We start from the raw sequence: 19,047 nt of genomic DNA, 5'->3' as shown, positions 1-19,047 counted from the left end.
CACACTCCTGTAGTCAAGCTCACACATGCAGGGCAGCACAGCACACACTTTGAGGCCCTGATTTCCGTGAGTGAGTGTGTGCACATGAAACCAGCTTGGAGGCAGAGACGAGCTGCTAATGTGTGTGTGAGTGTGTGTGCTCCATCCGCCTCCTTTCTGATAGATGGCCTTTTACAGTCCATGAGTGGAGACGTAGGATGGTTTTATAGTTCAAATAATTTGCATTAAAGGCTTTTAAAAAGGTCAAAATACCCAAATGTTGAAACGGCAAATGGATACAAATAAATGAAACTTTGTGTCGGCCCACACATGAAGCGAAACTTTACAAAGATGTTGGCGTCAGTACCATAGTTACTGACTAACTTTTTAATAGAGACAGTTGAATAGGATATATAAATCCACATTAAATTATAATCAAGATCCATCAACTTTAACAGAATATATATGATTTTTACTTTTGTATATTTCACCTATAACCCAAACAACTATAATTAAGAAGCCAGCGCCATATCAAATGTGCAGCATGAAGGTTAAAGAAAAAAGGTTTGTTGATATGCTAATTTTACGTTTTTTATTAAACCTTTCAAAAAGTAAATGATCTGTGCAAAGTTGTGCATACTGTTTTTCAAAAGTCGGCTGATTCTAATTTCAGAATATTATGATACTGCTGAACGCTGCTCGATTCATATCAGCTCAGTATGAGTCTCTATTGCATTTGACGTAATTTACAGTCGAGTTTCTCTCCGAGCGGAGAAGGAGCAGAGGCTGACAACTTTTAAGTGCACACGTTGACCAAAAAGGGAAAAAGAGGAGGTCAGGAAAAATATCAGCATTTGTTAATTGTGCACAATTTTGTGAGAGTGGATGTTAGCAGTTGTCATGGCTACAGCATTAGCATATCTTCTTCTGGCTTGTTTCTGGTACAACAACCAGCGTTGCTTGCTTGTGTCTTGCACCTTTTTTACACCTTAATTTAAAAACAGGTAAACAACTGAAAAAAGGCAATTGACTCCATTCCCACTGACAGTAGAGGAGTTTGCCTTGCTGATGTAATCCATTGCCACTGCAGGAAGAAAACAAACAGATGTTGGTGGGTTTTTTTACCACTGGAAAAGACGCTTTTCAGACTTGCTAATTTTGGTTGATGCTGGACAGTATCAGCAAAATCACCACGATAATCACAGTTATTACAGATTAAAACCATTTGACATTGTTTCCTATTTTTCCTATTTATACTTGCACAAAACAACCACAGCAAGTTCTGTGTATGTGCAAACCTACTTGGCAATAAAACCAGATTCTGCAGGGAGGGTCCCACAACTCAAAGTCCTGGGCTGGGTGCTTAGTTCCCTGAACGTACAAATTAAATGAGGGTGTGGTGTCCCTGCTGTGGATTATTGCAAAGGGAGGAGACCACAGGAGAGATGGAGACATGCAGATGCCCTCCCCTTCAGCCACCAAGGGCAACCATTGACCAGTTTTGTTAATTACAACCTTGTAGTCCTGACCTGCCAATACTACACACTCAGCAGCCCAGCCGTAAAAGAGAAAGCTCCCACTGTGACCACACACGCTAACACACGCACTGCATCAATACACTGACACAGTCGTGTACTGGATCTGTTCGGAACCATGAGGGTGTAGGTTTTCTGATGCCTTGCTGGCACATATATCCCTTGTTAATAAAACGCTAATTGTGCCTACACCCTCATTCTCAGCCCACTAAACTTGATCAGTAAAACAGTAATAAAGTGATGAGCTGCCTGTATGCAAATTACTGTGATTACATGCACAATGACTGCAGTTCATTACATGCACAATGTGCAGCACCGAGTCCGCCCACACAGCCTGTCCTCAACATGCTATGAGACAAATGGGCACTTTGTAAGAGAGAATTTCTCTATCGGTGAAATTTCAGGTGATCATACAGACTAAAGCAGCTTTAGTCGACTGTCTGGAATCTTAAATACCAGCTTCAATAGATGTGTGAGCCCCGTACCTGTTTGTGGTGAGCCCTCTGCTTGGTCTCAGGACTGTCACCTTTGGAAGAAGAGGCCTGCCGTAACCGAGCACCGCTTCCGGGCCAGTCGGGGGATGATGTCATCATGCTGCCAGACGAGGGCCGGGGGTAGGGGCCGCTGTTTAGCAGGTTCGGCGGGGTGCGGCCCCGAGTGATGCTCTGAGGCGGGGGCTGGTCTATCCTCCGCTGTGGGCCAGCACTGTTCTGTCTGGGGACGGTGGGCTGGTGCTGCATTTCCGTGAGGGATAGTTGTCGGCGATTGAACTCGCCCGAACGCCTTGCGTACTCGTCCCCGCTGCTCCCCCCACCACCACCGCCGCCACCACCAGCATGGTTCAAGAAGGCATGTTTTCCTCCTGCTGGTCCCTCCTCATTGTTGCTGTGGGAACTGACAGAACTGTGGCACTCTGACCCTGAGTCGGTCATCCCACGCGGGGAGACAGGCAGGCAGGCTGCCATCTGGTAAACTGGATTCTGGAAGGATAGGGGGGCGAGCAGTTGGGCGGGTCGACCTGGGGTGCTTTCTGTTCCTGGGGTGGTGGGGGTCTGGCCTGGCCTTCTCAAGGTTGGACCTCCGAGGATGTTGCCTTGTGGGACTCTGGCTGACCAGCCCCCACCAGATCCTGGGCCTTCACCCAAAGTGTCTGAGGTACAAGGACCAGGGCCACCTTCCAAACTGCGTGGGTCCTGGAGGTCCACCATGGACAGGCTTTTGCTGCCATTTGCCATGCCCAGGTCCGGCTCGTTGGTCTCGGAGTAGCTTGAGCTGCGTGCTGGGGAGGGCTGGATCCCTGAGCTCCGTGTCACAAAGAATAGGTCCTTGTTTTCTGGGGTTGGGGAGGGTAACCTGGTAAAATCAACCAATCTGAAAGAGACAAAAGGGACCCAGGTTAAACTCTCAGCCAATCACGGATTGATCAGTCGTTGATTGAACGTTGTGTAAGCCTGTAGGGGACTATACCAAAATGATAATGTAAACTTGAAAATAAAAAAACTTCGAACCAAAGCACTCTTGCAAAAAATGTCACTATGGCATGGCCAGTCACATCACGCTCATCTCATCCCTCCGTTCCATTACCCTTTTCTCATTTAATTTCTCTCTACTCTTCCATTCTGCTCAATTTCTCCCTTTCTCCTGCTCTACATGTCACTGGTTGGTGGATGAGAAGCGATTAAGTCAGAATGGTGAGCTCATTCCAATGCTGTTTCATCCCTACAGCTTGCTGACACACACATGCACACACAGGTCAATATGTGAGCAAACAGTGGCTGTGATAAAGTAAAGCAGGTCGGCTCCGACATCAGGTCACATGGGGACATTAACTAATTAGTTCAATTGATCCCAGCCCCCCCGATGAGCATAACGATCCCAGCTGTCTGACTCCCTTCCTGTTTCTCCTGTTGTCTCATCTTCCACTTACGCGCCGCGCAAACTCATCTACCTGAGACTTTATCTGACTTGTTATTCATATCTCTCTCCTCCTTTTGGGTCCCTGTGCCTTCATGTTAATCTTTTCTGAGTTTCACCTTGTTACTGTTCTGCCAGGGAGTAAGAGGACAGGGGATAAGTGAGATAAAGGTGCCATCCCGAATGTGTGTATTTATCCGAGGGGGAGTAAACAAGGTTTCATCTGGCAAACAATAGGGGTGACACTCGCCTGACAAACATGAACCCTCAGCAGAACTGGTTAGTGAGGCAGGAAAACAATGGGTGTAGAGTATCAGGGTTGACTTTACAACGAGGGAGGGTCTCAATCTTTTCTGCAATTAGCTAATCGCAACATCGCCAGTGATCAAATATGCCCAGAGTAGCATGCTGACGAAAGCAGTGGGAGCCAAAGCTGAGAGCAGAAAGTGGCACTGGGATTTATCTGCAACAGATGCTCCGTGAACAGGTCAGCTGTTCCAAGACTTCAAAGTTTAAATAATTTGGAGAGTAATGGAAAAATATCTATAAATCTATAAACACCTGCTTTATTGTCTTCAGTGATAAAAGGACATTTGAATGCCTTTTTGTTTTTTCACTGGATAAACAAGGACTGATACTTTGCACATACACAGTCAAACATGACCTGATGAGTTTTAACTTAGGCTACATTTCTATTAGCTTATCCTTATATTTATACTTTGAACTACAATAATTGACACCAATGTCAAAAGCAGCAGCACCAATACACTGGAAATTAGCTGCTGATTTAACATTTCCCCTAAGCCGCACCAAGATCTAATGGGTTCTTCCCTGACCAATAGCACATCCTTCCACTAAGGTTTGAGTTTTTGCTGCCTAACAAACCTACAAATAAACATACATAATCATAGGTGTGATTTCTTTGTGTGTATTCGCTGAGATCTTGAATATTTCTTACCCTGAAAGTTCATTGTCTATGACCATCTTCTGCAGACCAGTGGAGATGCTACAGCTCGCCTCGGCGGGCGGCGCGCCCATTTGCTCCGAGGACTGCCCGGGTGTCATCTGGACACTTGACGGGTTGGACAGAGCTGTGTTCACCTCCCGCAGGATCCTGGGCAGAGGACCCAACTTCGAGGCCGCACTCTGAAGAGAGTTGACAATTGACAGTCAGCCAAATTAAATACAAACTCTGGACCACTTCAGTCGGAGCATTGATCGGATTTGTTACAAGTGTTATTTTGATTGAATTTTAAATTTGCATATATTTTAGACCAAGTTATTTTCCCTACACTTTGCAATCAACTCTCTTATTCAGAAAAACACGCTAAATAATAAAGTAGGCCAGCTTGTGTGATTGACTGGTGTATCAAGCAGACTCGCTGGGATTTCTGAATTATTGAAAGATAAGGTTAAGGATAAGTAGCTCCTCTATGAGGAAAAAAACTCAACAAGAATCTGCTCTTTATCTAATAATCACAAGCTTCCTATCTGCTACTGAAGCTAATGTCAATGTCCTGGTAAACCATTAATATGCTTCGCCCAGTTTCCGAGGCTTCACAGTGCTCTCACTGTTTATGTAACGCAGCAATAAATGATTGATTTCATGTAAGATAAACATCCTAATGTAGTAGAGCATGATCCAAATCCTGTAGTATTATGAATAGAAGAGCTTTGGATCTAACCCTAACCCTAACCCTCTATGAAATCTAACGATATCTGAGCATCTACATTATACAGTGGGTCATCTCCAGTACCTGGTCCATCTGAGACACCACCTCAGACAGGAGGGAGTGAAGCGTGGACAGCTCCCTGCCGAGGTCGATGTACCCCTCGAAGCCCGCCGTGTTGGAGATCGTCTCAGGATTTGAGATTTCGAGCAAGAAGCGCTGCATGTTGGTCCACTCGTGCTCCAGGAACTGGTTCATGAAGGACATGTACTCTTCCTTGTTACCAAATCTGATGTTACAGGGAGAGGGAACACAAACAATGAGTAATGTAGAAGTATCCTATCATAAAATCCCACAATTCTTTACCAGAGAGCTAAGCGTGCGTCTAAACTCACTTGGTGAAGTTGGCCAGGTTTTGGGTGACTTTGGCGATGAGCGTGAGGGTGCGCGCCGTACGGTCATCGGGATACTCCTGCATCAGATTGAAAAGTGATGGGGACATGATGGCCGGACACAGAAACCGCAGGAACAAAGACGCACTGATCAGACGCTCGCTGATGTCCGGTCGATCCCGGTTGCTGCATTCCTGTCGCCACGACGCAAAGACCTCTTTCAGTTCTCGAGGAAAGACACTGTGGAGAATAAAAGATTTTTTGAATTTTATTTTGAGATGATTAATACTTATATTTGATTCATAGTGTGTTATTAATAACAAGTTCATGGTCACATGAAAAACAAAGAAGAACCGGTAAAGATGACATTATTAAAGATATAATATAGAATTTTTTACCAGCAGCAACCCATTTCTGTCAGTCATCCCCAGAAGTGTAAAATAGTAATTTCTTATAATATCATTAATCATTAAACACAACCTGGATCTAGGTTAAGTAGCAGAAATTGATGGATGTGTGGTGGATTGAATTAATAAAATAAATAAAACATTTTTACATGAAAGTCGACAGACAAAATTTTATATTAACATATGAAGACTAACTCCTCAGACAGGCTACAGCTAAAAAACATTAAATAAAGCAATATGTAAATTCAGAATAAGCTATTTTCAGTTAATTGTTTGCTTTTTATTTGAGCGTCTGATGATGTTACACCATTATTAATTTTATTTCTGCATTTGTCACTGATGCAAACAAGAAGAATGTGGCAGTGCTGTGACTGCATTAACAATACTTTTCAGTGTTGTGTTGAATGCAATAAAGCAGGAGGGCAATATTATTATTATTATCAGTTAGTATTAGCTACACGACCATCAGACACTACTACAGTAATTGTTTATGTCAAGTTGAATTCCATGTCTCACCAGTATGAGTTGATGATTTTGCAGAAGGCCAGCTCACAGCACATCTTCAGGTTACTCTGGTGTTCTGGGAGGTCACCTGACGAGCACTTGGGTGGATCCACCTCGCAGTTCTCATCTGACTCGTACAGAGCCTTGATGAACTCACCTGAAAACAAAGAATGAAAGAGAAGAAGAGGTACGTAAAGAACATGTGGGCTTTTGTAGATCAATTACCCTAAGTATCTATGAGACAAAAACAGAACTAAGATCGTTATTTTTCCTGTTGGGATTTGGCGTTGTGTGAAGCTGAGCTGGGAGAGTGGTTGTCATTGTCATCCACACTCTGCAGTCGGGTCATAATAGTAACACATAGTTATGAAGCTATGTTTTAGAGCAGATAACTCTATAGTTTGACCTTTGACAACAAACACAACAAGCTGAAAAGACCCAGAAGCTTCTTGTTCGACTCACAAAAACAGAGTAATAATAACTACATTATTATCATTTCCTGTTTTCTGGTAACAGACACAGCTTTAATGCTACAATCTCAGTGAGTGAACAACCAGCTTTATTTCATTATTCCACTCTAATCAATATCATTAAAATGGGGGAAGCAGCTGCTTTTGTCCCTAGTGCTCTAAAGATAAAGCTTGGCCGTCCTTGTGTTGCCCCAGTCGCAGTTTCAATGATTCCAATAGTTTAGCCAAAAGTCAAACAACAGAAACTCCAGCGATGCATAATTCACCAGCCGTCTGTATTTCTGTCAGTAAAGGCAGCATTTCTAGTTGAAACACACACACACACACACACACACAGAGACACTCACACAGAACAATAAAAACACACACAAAGCATTAATATTAGCAGCGTACAGGTGGTGAGAGCCAGGAAGGATGTGTGCCGTTCGGAGATTAAACCACCGCTGTGTACATTTCCGAGTCAGGCTGAGGGAAAACAGCATACGGTGCATACTGATGCTTATTGTTACGACTGCAGACACACAAACACTCTAGATCCAACCTTGGAGTAGCTCTGTACAAGTGGGAGTGCGAGGTCAAACAGTCAGCTCGTAATGATTTATTACAAATCTGAGTCTCAGCCCGTCACAGTCGGATAAATACAAAATCCAAACTCCAAGAAAGACAGCAGCACATATCGCATTTAGTATATTATGAAAGAATTTGGACAAATTTGCACAATTAAACAACTTTTATCTTTATAATGTACAATCATAAAACAGCCTAACATTGTATAGAGCTGGGGTTCTCAATTCTTCTTAGCCAAGGACCCCCTTCAAGATGGAAATTATTCCAGGGATGAATCTGGATAAATCTGAAGGCCATGGTAGCAACAACAAATGCTAATCGGGACAGACATGGATTAACTAAATAATCGAAATAGACAACAATAATTACTTTATAACAGAATGGACCCTAACTTGATGGCATCTGCCTTCACTCCTTTTCCACATCAATGCTGGACTCACCCAGGGCGTCCTGCAGGTACTTCTGTCCCACCAGTTTGAGGTATTCCTCGATGGCCTTTGTGGCGAGCGTGTTCTCTCTGAAGATGAGGTGCTCGTTCTCCCCGCAGCGGTCCACCTCCGACATCATTAAGTCTGTGAGGAAGTCCTGCAGAAAATTAAAAAACAAGACAAGCACAGGGTCAATTTACAATCCTATGATCCCATGTGATTAACCACACTTGAGTTTTATGAAGATATAAAGCAGGACACTGTGACAGGAATATGAAGGGAATGTTCTATTAGCAGCTATTGCGAACATTATACTCTTAAATGCATCTTATTCAGCACAAATGTAGATGATCATGATTTCAAGAATCACTTCTCCGCGTTACCGGCGGCCCCTGCACTGTGGAAGAAGCGTGCATCTCTCCATACACAACACTTCGACAGTGTGACAGGTTTTCAACACACGTTTTCTTTTATGACCAAATTAAGACGCAGAGAGAATCATTTCTGTCATTACCATAAAAAGGTAGGAAACTAAATAGCTCCATTCATTTCATCCTTTGAGTTTGACATCTCCCACAGACAGACGGAAAGAAACAACTTTGTGTTTATGACCCAACTAACAAAAAACTGTGACAGGACTCAGATTTTTCAAGTGATTGCAGCAAACATTTTCTTCACTTCCATTCAAATGTTCAAAGACAGATTTTTGACATTTGTACAATGAGAGCATGGAAACATAAAAATGCCCAATCACACAAAAGGAGAATAATAGTTAATTATAACTATTACTTCAACAGCGTTGTTACTGAAAGTAAAAATCCTTTTCTTTCTGGATAGTTAATATATTTACCATTAAAAGTAGACTTGCCACAAGCTACGGTATTGTGAAACCATGTAACATGGTCCTGTAGAAGCCACAAGTCTGTATGATATCAACTGTGTTTAAAGAAAAATTTGATTTATTCACGAAGTCAAGGAAAATAACTGCACTACCCATAATCCTTCACGAAATTTACTTCCTGAATCAGAGTCGTTCTAAAAGTAGGTAGTCACTGCTATGTTTTATAGCCTGGAAGCTCCACATCCCAAGTTTCAAGTTATTATCACTTTTCAGCTACACATTGCCAATTTATAATGCTTTTTTACTAATGTGTGAATTAATGATTAAATCTTTTGAAAGAATAATCTCCATGAAAACGATATATATTACTAATCCGGGAAAGAAAAGTAACAGGTTGAGACTAGCACTGAAGCTTCCAAAATTCAAAGTCCGATCGGCAGAGACGGAAATGGAGCCACCTGGGGATGAATCACCCCGCGTTTGGATCCCTTCAACAAATTTGTGGTTGAACTCTCATGCGGGTCCCCTGGCAGCTTGTTAAACCAGGAGAACCAGCGTGGCAGCGATGGGAGAGAGGGAAAATGACAAATGTTCAGAGAGAAAGAGACAAGCAACAGCAACAGAGCCTCTCACATGGTTTCTGTTGCTGCCGCTGTTCAGCCAGTTATCCAGCTAATCAAAGATACACGACGGGGAGCCAATCACCCACTGATGTGCATCGAGAGCAGCCTGTCTGGAGTTTTTGGGGGCGCATTTCTGTATATAGGTTATTTTCATTCCGAAAGATAATGACATGAGTAGCACAGTTCCTCTCAGAATTTAGAGGCTTTCATGTTCTCATGTAACACAGAGGGTATGAAATGTGACATTCCTTGCCCTGATCAACATAAAAACAACCTTTACTATATACAATGTGTTATAAATGATTTGTGATGTGTGCAGACCTCTACATCATCACTGGTGCCATCTGGTTCTAGAAGTCATATCAATGGTCAAATGGAGATGCCGAATGGTAAATGGACTGTTTTAAATATATCTTTTCTTGTCTAATCGTCCAATCAAAGTGCTGTACTTTACAGACAACATCCATCCATTCACAAACACATTCATGCAGAAATTCTATGGGGAGCTCTTTTTCTATCATAAACAATGAGTTACCTTCTGGGTCAAAGCCACCCTATAAAAAATATATTATATAGCTACATCTCTAGAGTTGTCTGCAGTATATATACACTGTAATATAAATAAAACTGTAGTAAAAATACACCTGTATCTGGACGGTCAATGTGCTCCAGGCAAAAACCTACAAATGAGGAAAATGGAACAACTCAGCGAAAAAGTAAATGAACAAAAATGTCGGGGGAGGAAGACAGGAACATTTCTCTACCACTAAGAAATTCCTGGGTGAACAGTTAAATCAATGATTATTATGAAACAGACCATAAATAAAAAAGAGAGACTGTGCAAGAAGGAGACAAGGGAGGGAAGCCGCCAAGAGACCAACGACAACTCTGAAGTTGAGTTACAAGCTTCACAGACTCAGATTGAACAGATTGTGCACACAGCAGTGAGCTGGGTGCTCTGCTACTGTTCACAGGAAGGCAAATGGAGAAGTTAAGTCTGATGAGACCAAAACTGAGTTGCACTCGCAGCATGTTATACCTCTTTTACACCAAAATAAGTAGATATATATACGCAGGTTTTTTAAACTTGGATAAGCCGGTTTAAAAGTGTAAATATAGTTTGGATTTCTTTGGTGAGTCGCGTGATATGTCACGAATACACGCAAGAAACTAAGAAGCTCTCTCACCTCGCCAGTCTTGCATTGCATGCATGACCATGACAAAAAAAATCAAGATCCTGGAATTTCAATACGCATCATCATAATGTGCAGAAAAGGTGCAGTGTCAGTGTCTACTTTGAAAGTAGAGAAGTAGAAGAAGAAGAGAGTAATTATACATTGGAGTGAATTCTCATTGTGTCCATTCCCATAGCAGACACAGTCAGATATTAGTTGTTTTTTTTCACCAGTGGAAAAGGGGCTTAGGACTGGACATTATCCCAACACAGAATCCCCAGTAAGACGCATGGCTGGTGGTGGAAGCATCATGCCACAGGGAGTCCAAAATGAATGCAGGGATAAACAAGGAAATCCTGAAGGAAAACCCTGCTGCAAGACAATGAACCCAGGAATAAAGAGCGCTTCCCAGGGACGGACTCAAAACAGCGATGTCCTGGAGCGACCCAGTGAGAGTCCAGAGAGGAGAAACCTTGAACAGACCGAAAATCCTAATAGCTCTAAATTGTTCACATTCCTATTCATATAAACAGCAATTGAGTTTAGATTATTGGTTTGTTTATTTAATACCAAGTTGTCAGAGCAAATCTAAAATCGCCATGATTACAATTACACTTGTCATCTGTATGATATTTTTAATAGAACAAACTGGAGAAGGAAGAGTATATGGTTATTTACGGACCCCTGTCATTAAATCAGGGTTCCTGTGTTTCTTTTTCCTTTTGGAAGAACATGTCATCCTAATCCTAATTGTCCCTCTAACCTCAACCCCTCTCCTTCTCTCTCTCTCCTTCTCTCTCCCCCTCTCTCCTCCCATCCATCCTCTCTGCTGGGCTCTCCTTATGTGGCCGCTGAAGCGAGGCAAATCCAGGCCTGATTAGAGAGGACGGTTGGATGAAATGAGAGGAAGAGGGAGGCAGAGCGGGAGAAGGGAAACTGAGAGAGAGACATCAAACTAGAGGCAGAAAAATGAGGGATTTTCTGCCGGTAGAAGCTAAACACAAAAATTTGACCCACCTCCCTCTTAAATAATCTTTTATAATAATGGGATAATGCTTGAGTAGTTATTTGTGGAACATAAGAACTTACAAACATGGATTTCTATGAATAAACATGGCAGTTAATTACAACACAGAAATTAAAGCGACCATAATGGTGGATTTGCATATTCCATCTATGACTATTGACTATTTTTCACTGGATACCATATGTTCTACAGATTGATTTCTTAACTCCCAGGTGGCAGTTGGTTATCATTTCAGCTGCTACTAAAATAGACATGCCGCCAACTGATCATCTCCTTAATGATTTTCTTTTTTATCAAAGTTGTTTTTACACCATGTTCATGCAGTTGCAAGAGTGACCATCGTGAATCCGCTGTTTGCTCTCTCTATTTTTTTATATGTTAAGTGTCCTTAAGCATTGTTAAAAGTGCTGCATATAATAGTAGTATTATTTACAGTCGTATCAGCACTGAGATAAATACTAATGTCAGCATGTTGACATACTCACAATAACATCAACAAGCTGATGTTTAGCAGGTTGTAAATAAACAGCTCAGTTTAGCACTAGTGTTAGAGTACTAACATTAATGTCTCTTTTAAAATCATGACTAGTCCAGTTCTATCACTGAACAAATTCCCATGTACTGCATTTTTTTTTAAATATATCTTATTGTAATCAATACATCAATTTAAATTGACTAAACCAGACGAGGTATATGTATAGCCTAAGTTAACAGAAACCTCAATATTTACATCCACCAAGGAGGATGTTTTCACCTCTGCACCTGCGTCTGTTTTTCAGCAGGATTACGCAATAAACTACAGATTTCCGTGATACTTGGCTTAATCTCTTTTTATTGGTTTCTTGAGGATAGACAGTTGGGATTAAGTGTCTTGATGTTGGGATAATTCATGTATCTTGATGCCCAAAATTTAACACATTCTAAAACCTTGGAAGCCAATTCTTCGGTACACCAGTTTTATTTTTCCTGTCATGAATCACATTGTTCAACTCACGTTCTCGACATCATGTTTACATACAGTACGTAGAAATGAAAGATATAAATGTAAAAAGTGTAGCATGCTTTAGAAAATGATCAGGCAGGGATGCTAAGTATGCGTGAGATTTGTTGTAATTAGCTGACGCATGGAGGAGAACCAGGGTCATAGAAGTCTGAACAATCACGTCTTAAAGAGAGACTGGAGCTCGCTGCCTTTCCTTCCCGTCATCCCTCAGCCTTTTTCCTCCGACTCCCTTGATCCCGCAGTCGCCCCCTCCCTCTGCCACAGCGCTAATAAGGAGAAGTAGAACGCTCTCTGTATCGCTGCCACATCTCATCAGCCGAACCATGCTTCAAAAAAACTCAACGCCCCCCCTCTCCTCCACCAACACACAGAGTGCAGAGAGAGGGTGATATGAAGATAGGGTCGGGGCGGAGGGTAAGACGATGCATCATGGCTGATCAGATCTAATATATAGCAGGGAGGGGCCCTGTTGAAAAAGATTAAGTTCCCTGTAGATGGTGGTTGCTTGCCAGTAAAAAACTCATAAAGTCAAGTCCAACAATATAATCAACACATAGGCACAGGCCCGTGTGTGTATGTGTGCAGTGCTCACGTCTCTCTTCGGCCTTATTCCACTGCACATTGTGTAGCTACAAGTTTAGTAGATGAAATGTAAAAACGTAGTCTCTGCCTGAAGTATTAGGTAACAACATCATCTCCAATATTAGAATGAGGGATCTCACAGTCTGACAAAGAGCAGGACGCAGTGATGTCTGAAATGACTTGTCCTTTCCAATTGCTGTACCTTGAAAAAGTTTGAGGAAGAAAAGAGTTTAAGAAAATCGATGGAAAGGGCCAAGTTTAATGCTTTGTACCCACTCAAATGTTTCTCTGTGCGTGTGTTGTGTTTCTATGGTAATATAAGGGAAGACAAATACAAAAGCGAGAGCAATGAAATGCCTTAAAAGGGAAATTCTGGAGACTATTTTTTTTCTAAATTCTGTCTTTTCAAAGAAGTCGACATCATGCAGCCTGCTCCAGCTACTTCTAATGAGATCAATCTTACCCTGCTTCATTGTTCTGCAATGTATAACCTACAGGGAAATCAATGCACTTCACTTTGCATCAAATATTATAAAAAGTTGAAGCTGTTATAATGGTTAAAAAAACTGAAACGTATTCAGGCCAGTGCTCACCCAGTATTTCATTTCTGAAAATATGTGGACAAATCCTTTCCCTTTTTTTTTTTATCATAGTGGAGTTTGGGTCTCACTGCAATTTTCTGTCCGAAACCGAACTGAACACAAATATGATTTCAAAAGTTTGGTCCGAACCCGGCCCGACACTTGAAGAGATCATTTGGTTTATAGATTTTTCCTTCATAGTGAATGGATAGAACATTATAGAAGAAGTCATACACTTAAGAGCCTAATACATAATTTATATAATAGGGGAAATCAAATATTGTTTGAAATTAAAGTGTACGGGCTCAATAATTGGAGAACTGTCACCGATGCAATGTGGTCCAAAAGGCAGAGCTCACTTACTCAGAATAGGAAAGTGATCTCAGAGTGTATGTGAGGGGAAAAAGGGGAAATTGAAACCTGTTTGTTATTAACTATTCGACTGATCAATGTGCCTGTTATTCCAGCCTCGGGCAAGGGCTGATATTCAGGGAGAGGAGAAAACAGGAATCACTCCAGCCACTCCATCCTTCACTCTCCTCCTCCTCCTCTTTCCATCTCTACCCCTCTCTGCGTCCCAGGGGTTCTTTCCCCAGAGACTGGTGGCTCATGTTACAGCGCCATAGCCTGCAGCTCTTCCTGTGAGGGTCATACTGGGTTGATGGAGAGGACCGGAGGCCGAGTCGAAATGGAAGCGGCTCCGCCCCGAAGGCGCGGACGCTTTTCATGCAACATAAAAACAGGAAGGGCTGCCACGCTCCTGATTTTGCTGTTAGCGCACGTGATCATTATGAAGATAGGTTTGACTGGAGGGGGGGTATTGCAGAGAGTGTCATCAGCTTCTGAACATCATGTTTGCCGACTAGCTGTGTATGTTGCCTATGTTTTTTTGTCTGTGTGTATTCCTCTCTGTCTCGTATTTAGTGTTGATGTTATCAGCCAATGAGTCTGCAGTGTATATTTGATCACTGAAAGGACATTTTTTCCCACTTCTACGTGACAATTAAGCTCCTATAATCCTGATCTAAAAATAACCTTTTGTTGGTTCAGATACTTCCTCTTGTTTCATGTTTTATTGACTTTTCCAGACAAATGATACAAATGAAATGATCTCACTTTAATTGCTCATAGTGAGATACTTGAACTGGCCGGCAATGCCATCCATTGAGCCAGACAGCTTAAGTGGCTAATCAGAATGGCAGATTTTAGTTTCAATGAAAAAGAGACCTTCACCTTTCTCTGTTTGGCTGTTTTCACCCCTCCTCCATCACTGCACGCTGGCAGGAGACGGCCACTAAAGATCCTGCTAGAATTATTTATCAGGCTGAGGGTATGCCACAGTAACCCAAACTGTACAGGACTCACTGTGAGGAGAGAAAGTGCACTGAAATGCTTTCCTTTCATTTCCTGTGTTGCTAAGAGCTCATATAGATCTATGGCCCCATGACGAGTCTACTGTACTCTATGTGACCCTGGTTCCCTCACTGAAAAACACATCTCACTCATACACACACACGCACGCACACACATCTATCTCCTGTATCATCCATTTTAGTTCAATATAGGCAGGTGCACAGAGCAGCGTCCGCAAGTGCAAATCCGTGTTACATTTTCTATTCTGCAAAGAAGAGAACGGTGTCCTCCTGGCTCCTGCACAACTGCAGTTTCCCAAAGTCATCATTTTAAGTGTGCTCGTCACATTTTTGTAGGATTTGATTCAAAAGATTCTCTGTAAACACATCATATGCACCGAAAGGGTTTTTACATTTCGAGTCATATCATAGCTATTAAAGGTCCACATTTTTCACCTCCCCCTGTGTTTAATTTGAGGGTTTGATATCCAAAAGAAGACATATTTGTAGTTTCAACTACCGAAAAACATTTGAATGTCGCTTCCTATGGAGCTCTAGATAGAACAACTCAGTCAGCCAGTCAGAGGAGAGAGCCTCTCTTCTATTCAGCTGTTTTGTGGGTGACGCACGGCCCAGGCCAACCGCAGGTAACAGATGTCCTTGCCTCCAGCTCATTCTCCTCTGCTATTGGACCCTCTGGGCGCACACCAGGACAGTGCAGCATGAGAGTCCAATGCCATCACCAGCATGAAGGACATGACGGGAAAAAGCAATGACAGCATCGGCCGGAGATGTGATCACTGTACGTTACAACACTTACAGGCTATGATTCTGACATTTTCCCTGTAAATGTGGAGGGTATTGACAAGTGACTAGCATTTTATGAACACTCTGGCCCTCCCTGGGGACGACTGATTCATTAAAGCCAGGCAAAAAAAACTGCCCAGAGGCATACAGAGCTACCAGAGTGCTTCCTGTCATGTTAGTAAATCATTTGTCACACTGTTTTACATACATACAACAAAGTGTTCCTATGTGCAACAGCTTTGGGAATGAGCATCACTGCCCACTGATGGCAGCGCTGAACGCATTAAAATTAAACTTGCGTTTAACATAACTGAAGCTGCGCTGCAGGCTTACAAATATTTTCTCAGAGAGGATGAACTCAAATTTTTTCGGCCTCTTAAACAAAGCTGTTAGTTTACCTCGAGGAGCAATAACATAAAAAACACAACGGCATAATAACCCGAGCGCCACCCTCCTCTGGCCAGTTATCGCCAGGATAAATCCTCCGTATCGTCACTTCCAACAGTCCGCTCTGCTGAGAGGAGCGGCAACAAAATTAGAACCCTATCTCGCCAGGGGCTGAGGCGTCGAGAAGACTAGATCAATAACGCAGAGTATATGTGCCAGGAGTGGATATTTTGGGATGAAAGAAAGGTGAACTTCTCCAGGCAACGGAGCAGCACGGGGCTTGTTGTTGTTACTGTGGAGCTTCTAACAGCACTGTCTGGATGTAGAGACATAACAGCAGGTCCCACAGGGGGATGAGGCGGCATCGTGACCTTATAACACAGGAAATGAGCTGAAATAATATGACTGGCTTCTCATTTTGAGTTCAGCTCGTTTTATACAGTTTTATTTTTACATAAAATGTTTATTTGAGGTTTGCGCTCTCTATGGACATTTTCACACCTGCACTGACCATGGTTCGGACCATGGTTCACTGTTTGCGTTTGATCCGATTAGTTTTGGTTTGCAATTTAGGGAGCCTCCAATACAGGACATTGATTGGTTGGTAAAGGGGCGTGAGTCTGAAGTTGGTGTGTTGTCTGTTGTTCCATTGTATTCACTAGGGCTAATCTTTCAATTTGAATGGAGAAAACGTTGCCACTGTATCTCTACCAACAATATGTACGTCCTTGGCATCATCAGAGGCGAAGACTAGAAGCAAGTCTGAAAACCACCTCCGCTTCTTTTTCTATCGTTCAATGATGTCTCAATTTCCTGCGATTAGTCCGAAGGTCTGAAGTGTCCCTAAAGCCGATCCGTTTTTCACTTTTTGTGGTGGTCTGAGGCAACTTTTGCACCTGCTCAGTTGGTTCAGACTAAACTAAAAGTGAGAAGGTCTGAACCAAACAAGCAGGTGTGAGAGCCCCCCTTAGATCACATAAATTCTAATACAGCTGCAAGCCGACTTTGCCCTGCATCAAATCGGATAAACCTGCTATCTCTCTACTAATGCCTTGTGATCACATAGGTGTGCATAAAGTCAGCATCTGTGCAGCCATGCAGGACGGGCCCGTCGTGCTCACCACATCCAGACATCAATACATCATCGGCAATGACATCTCTCCAGAGAGCTGTGGCCTCAAGATGCTAGGAAGCATGAAAGAGAGATGAAGGAACACAAAGACGGAAAGTTGGGGGAGAACAGGAGACAAGGAGTAGTGGTGCAATGGAGCAGAATATTCCGGGTGTAATTATTTGGCGATGGATGATAAAACGACAGAAACAGAAATCGAGAAGTGCTGCATGCTAATTTCCATCATAAGCACCAATCTGCATCTCTGAACAGTTGCCAGCTGAAGTTGGAAGCTGTTTCCTACCTGTGCACAGCTGATTGAACGCGATGCACATCCGCAGAAGTTACTTGTGCATCTCAAAAAGAATTCTTCCAACACCTGTTCACTGTGAGAGACTGTGCTATTTTGTAGAGGTACCATTGAAACATTTTAGTAACAGTAAGTAACACTACAAATCAAAAGACCAAAAAACACCACATTGAGTTAACTACCTGAGTGAAAGTAAATACTAAAGTTGGGGTAGGTAAGCTATATTTGGTGTTATTGATAGATTATTTCATAATAACTTTAATGTAAATAAAGGGATGTGAGAGAAAACTACACTTCCTCATCTGCCTCATGAGAGAAGGCTTTGACCAATCACACGGCAGTTCAGAGAGAGGATGCTCCAATTGGCTACTAAGCAAAACCCAGTGCCCTGACTCATGGATTTGACTTGAGCTGGGATAGTTGAACTACACAACAAGAAGAAGAAGGAGGGTAAATAACCAAAGGGCCTATTAAACATTTGCAGGGATACAATCAAAGTAGGCTTATTGGATTTTATCTTTGCAAAAGCAACTAGCTCGATTCCCGAATATAAATCAGCCATGTTCAGAAAAACCACACCCGAGTTTGGCAACGCATGAAAGAGGAACTTCCATCATCGAATTGGAAATGAGCAAAGGACACAAAATTGACCAAAATAATGTTTATGTAAAGGATATCCTAATTAGGCCTTTGGAATATTTTAGGGTAAGTGGTTTGCTGGTGGGACTGCATGTTGTGTTTGGCATGATGTGACGGCTTTATCCATCAAGGCTGAAGGAGAAGCGTGTACTAAATATGTCAGAGCACGTCCCAGTGCCCTGAATGATAAAAGTCTTTTCAGAGGAGGAAGCTGCAGTAACTGCGCTCGCACTCCTCACTCAGACAGTGGCTTTCATTAATTCTCGCTGTTTACATCAGTCCAAAGGCTGCTGCTCGCCTCTTCTTCTGAAGGAGGCTGCAGCTTTTCTCTGTATTTACAGCCTCATAGGAAAAGAAAAAGTTTTTATTAAAAGGAATCTTTCATGCAGATTTTGTCTTATTCTTGAACACAGTTGTGGTAAGGACATTATTTGAGTATCTCGCTCTCTCTGATGATTAGCCATCTTGAGGCATCATCTCTGAAGCCTGTGATATTTCACAAGCGGCACATCCTACTGCCAGCAGAGAACCCACTGTGAAGAAATATTTTGGAGATGAGGAATAAGTTAATACGATTTAGTGCTTTGCTCAGAAGGTTGGGATTAATTGAGAGTAATTAAGGATGTGACTATCTTTCGAGGGAACAGTCGTGGCCCTCTAACCCCCGTCACTCTGAACCGTCAGACTGGAGGTACACGCAGTGGTTGTGGTAGACGTCACGTCTCTAAGCGCCAATCATTCTT

At 42.4% G+C, this 19,047-nt stretch overlaps 1 protein-coding gene across 7 annotated transcripts in view; it reads right to left on the bottom strand.

The window, feature by feature from the left end:
* The window catches only part of dab2ipb (DAB2 interacting protein b), a 128,585-nt gene that overhangs the window by 7,994 nt on the left and 101,544 nt on the right, over window positions 1-19,047 (bottom strand). For all 7 annotated transcript variants that reach the window (XM_062412761.1, XM_062412762.1, XM_062412756.1 and 4 more), the window contains 6 exons: window positions 7,879-8,023; window positions 6,414-6,558; window positions 5,494-5,730; window positions 5,186-5,387; window positions 4,387-4,574; window positions 2,000-2,885 (listed from right to left, as the gene is read on the bottom strand). In XM_062412761.1, the coding sequence (XP_062268745.1) occupies window positions 2,000-2,885; window positions 4,387-4,574; window positions 5,186-5,387; window positions 5,494-5,730; window positions 6,414-6,558; window positions 7,879-8,023 (1,803 nt within the window). The remainder of the gene's footprint in view (window positions 1-1,999; window positions 2,886-4,386; window positions 4,575-5,185; window positions 5,388-5,493; window positions 5,731-6,413; window positions 6,559-7,878; window positions 8,024-19,047) is intronic.

This window comes from Platichthys flesus, chromosome 19 (genome assembly GCF_949316205.1).
Source record: "Platichthys flesus chromosome 19, fPlaFle2.1, whole genome shotgun sequence".
Classification (NCBI taxonomy): domain Eukaryota; kingdom Metazoa; phylum Chordata; class Actinopteri; order Pleuronectiformes; family Pleuronectidae; genus Platichthys; species Platichthys flesus.
The sequence above is the reverse complement of the archived record's forward strand: the minus strand, read 5'-3'. Positions and strand labels throughout refer to the sequence as shown.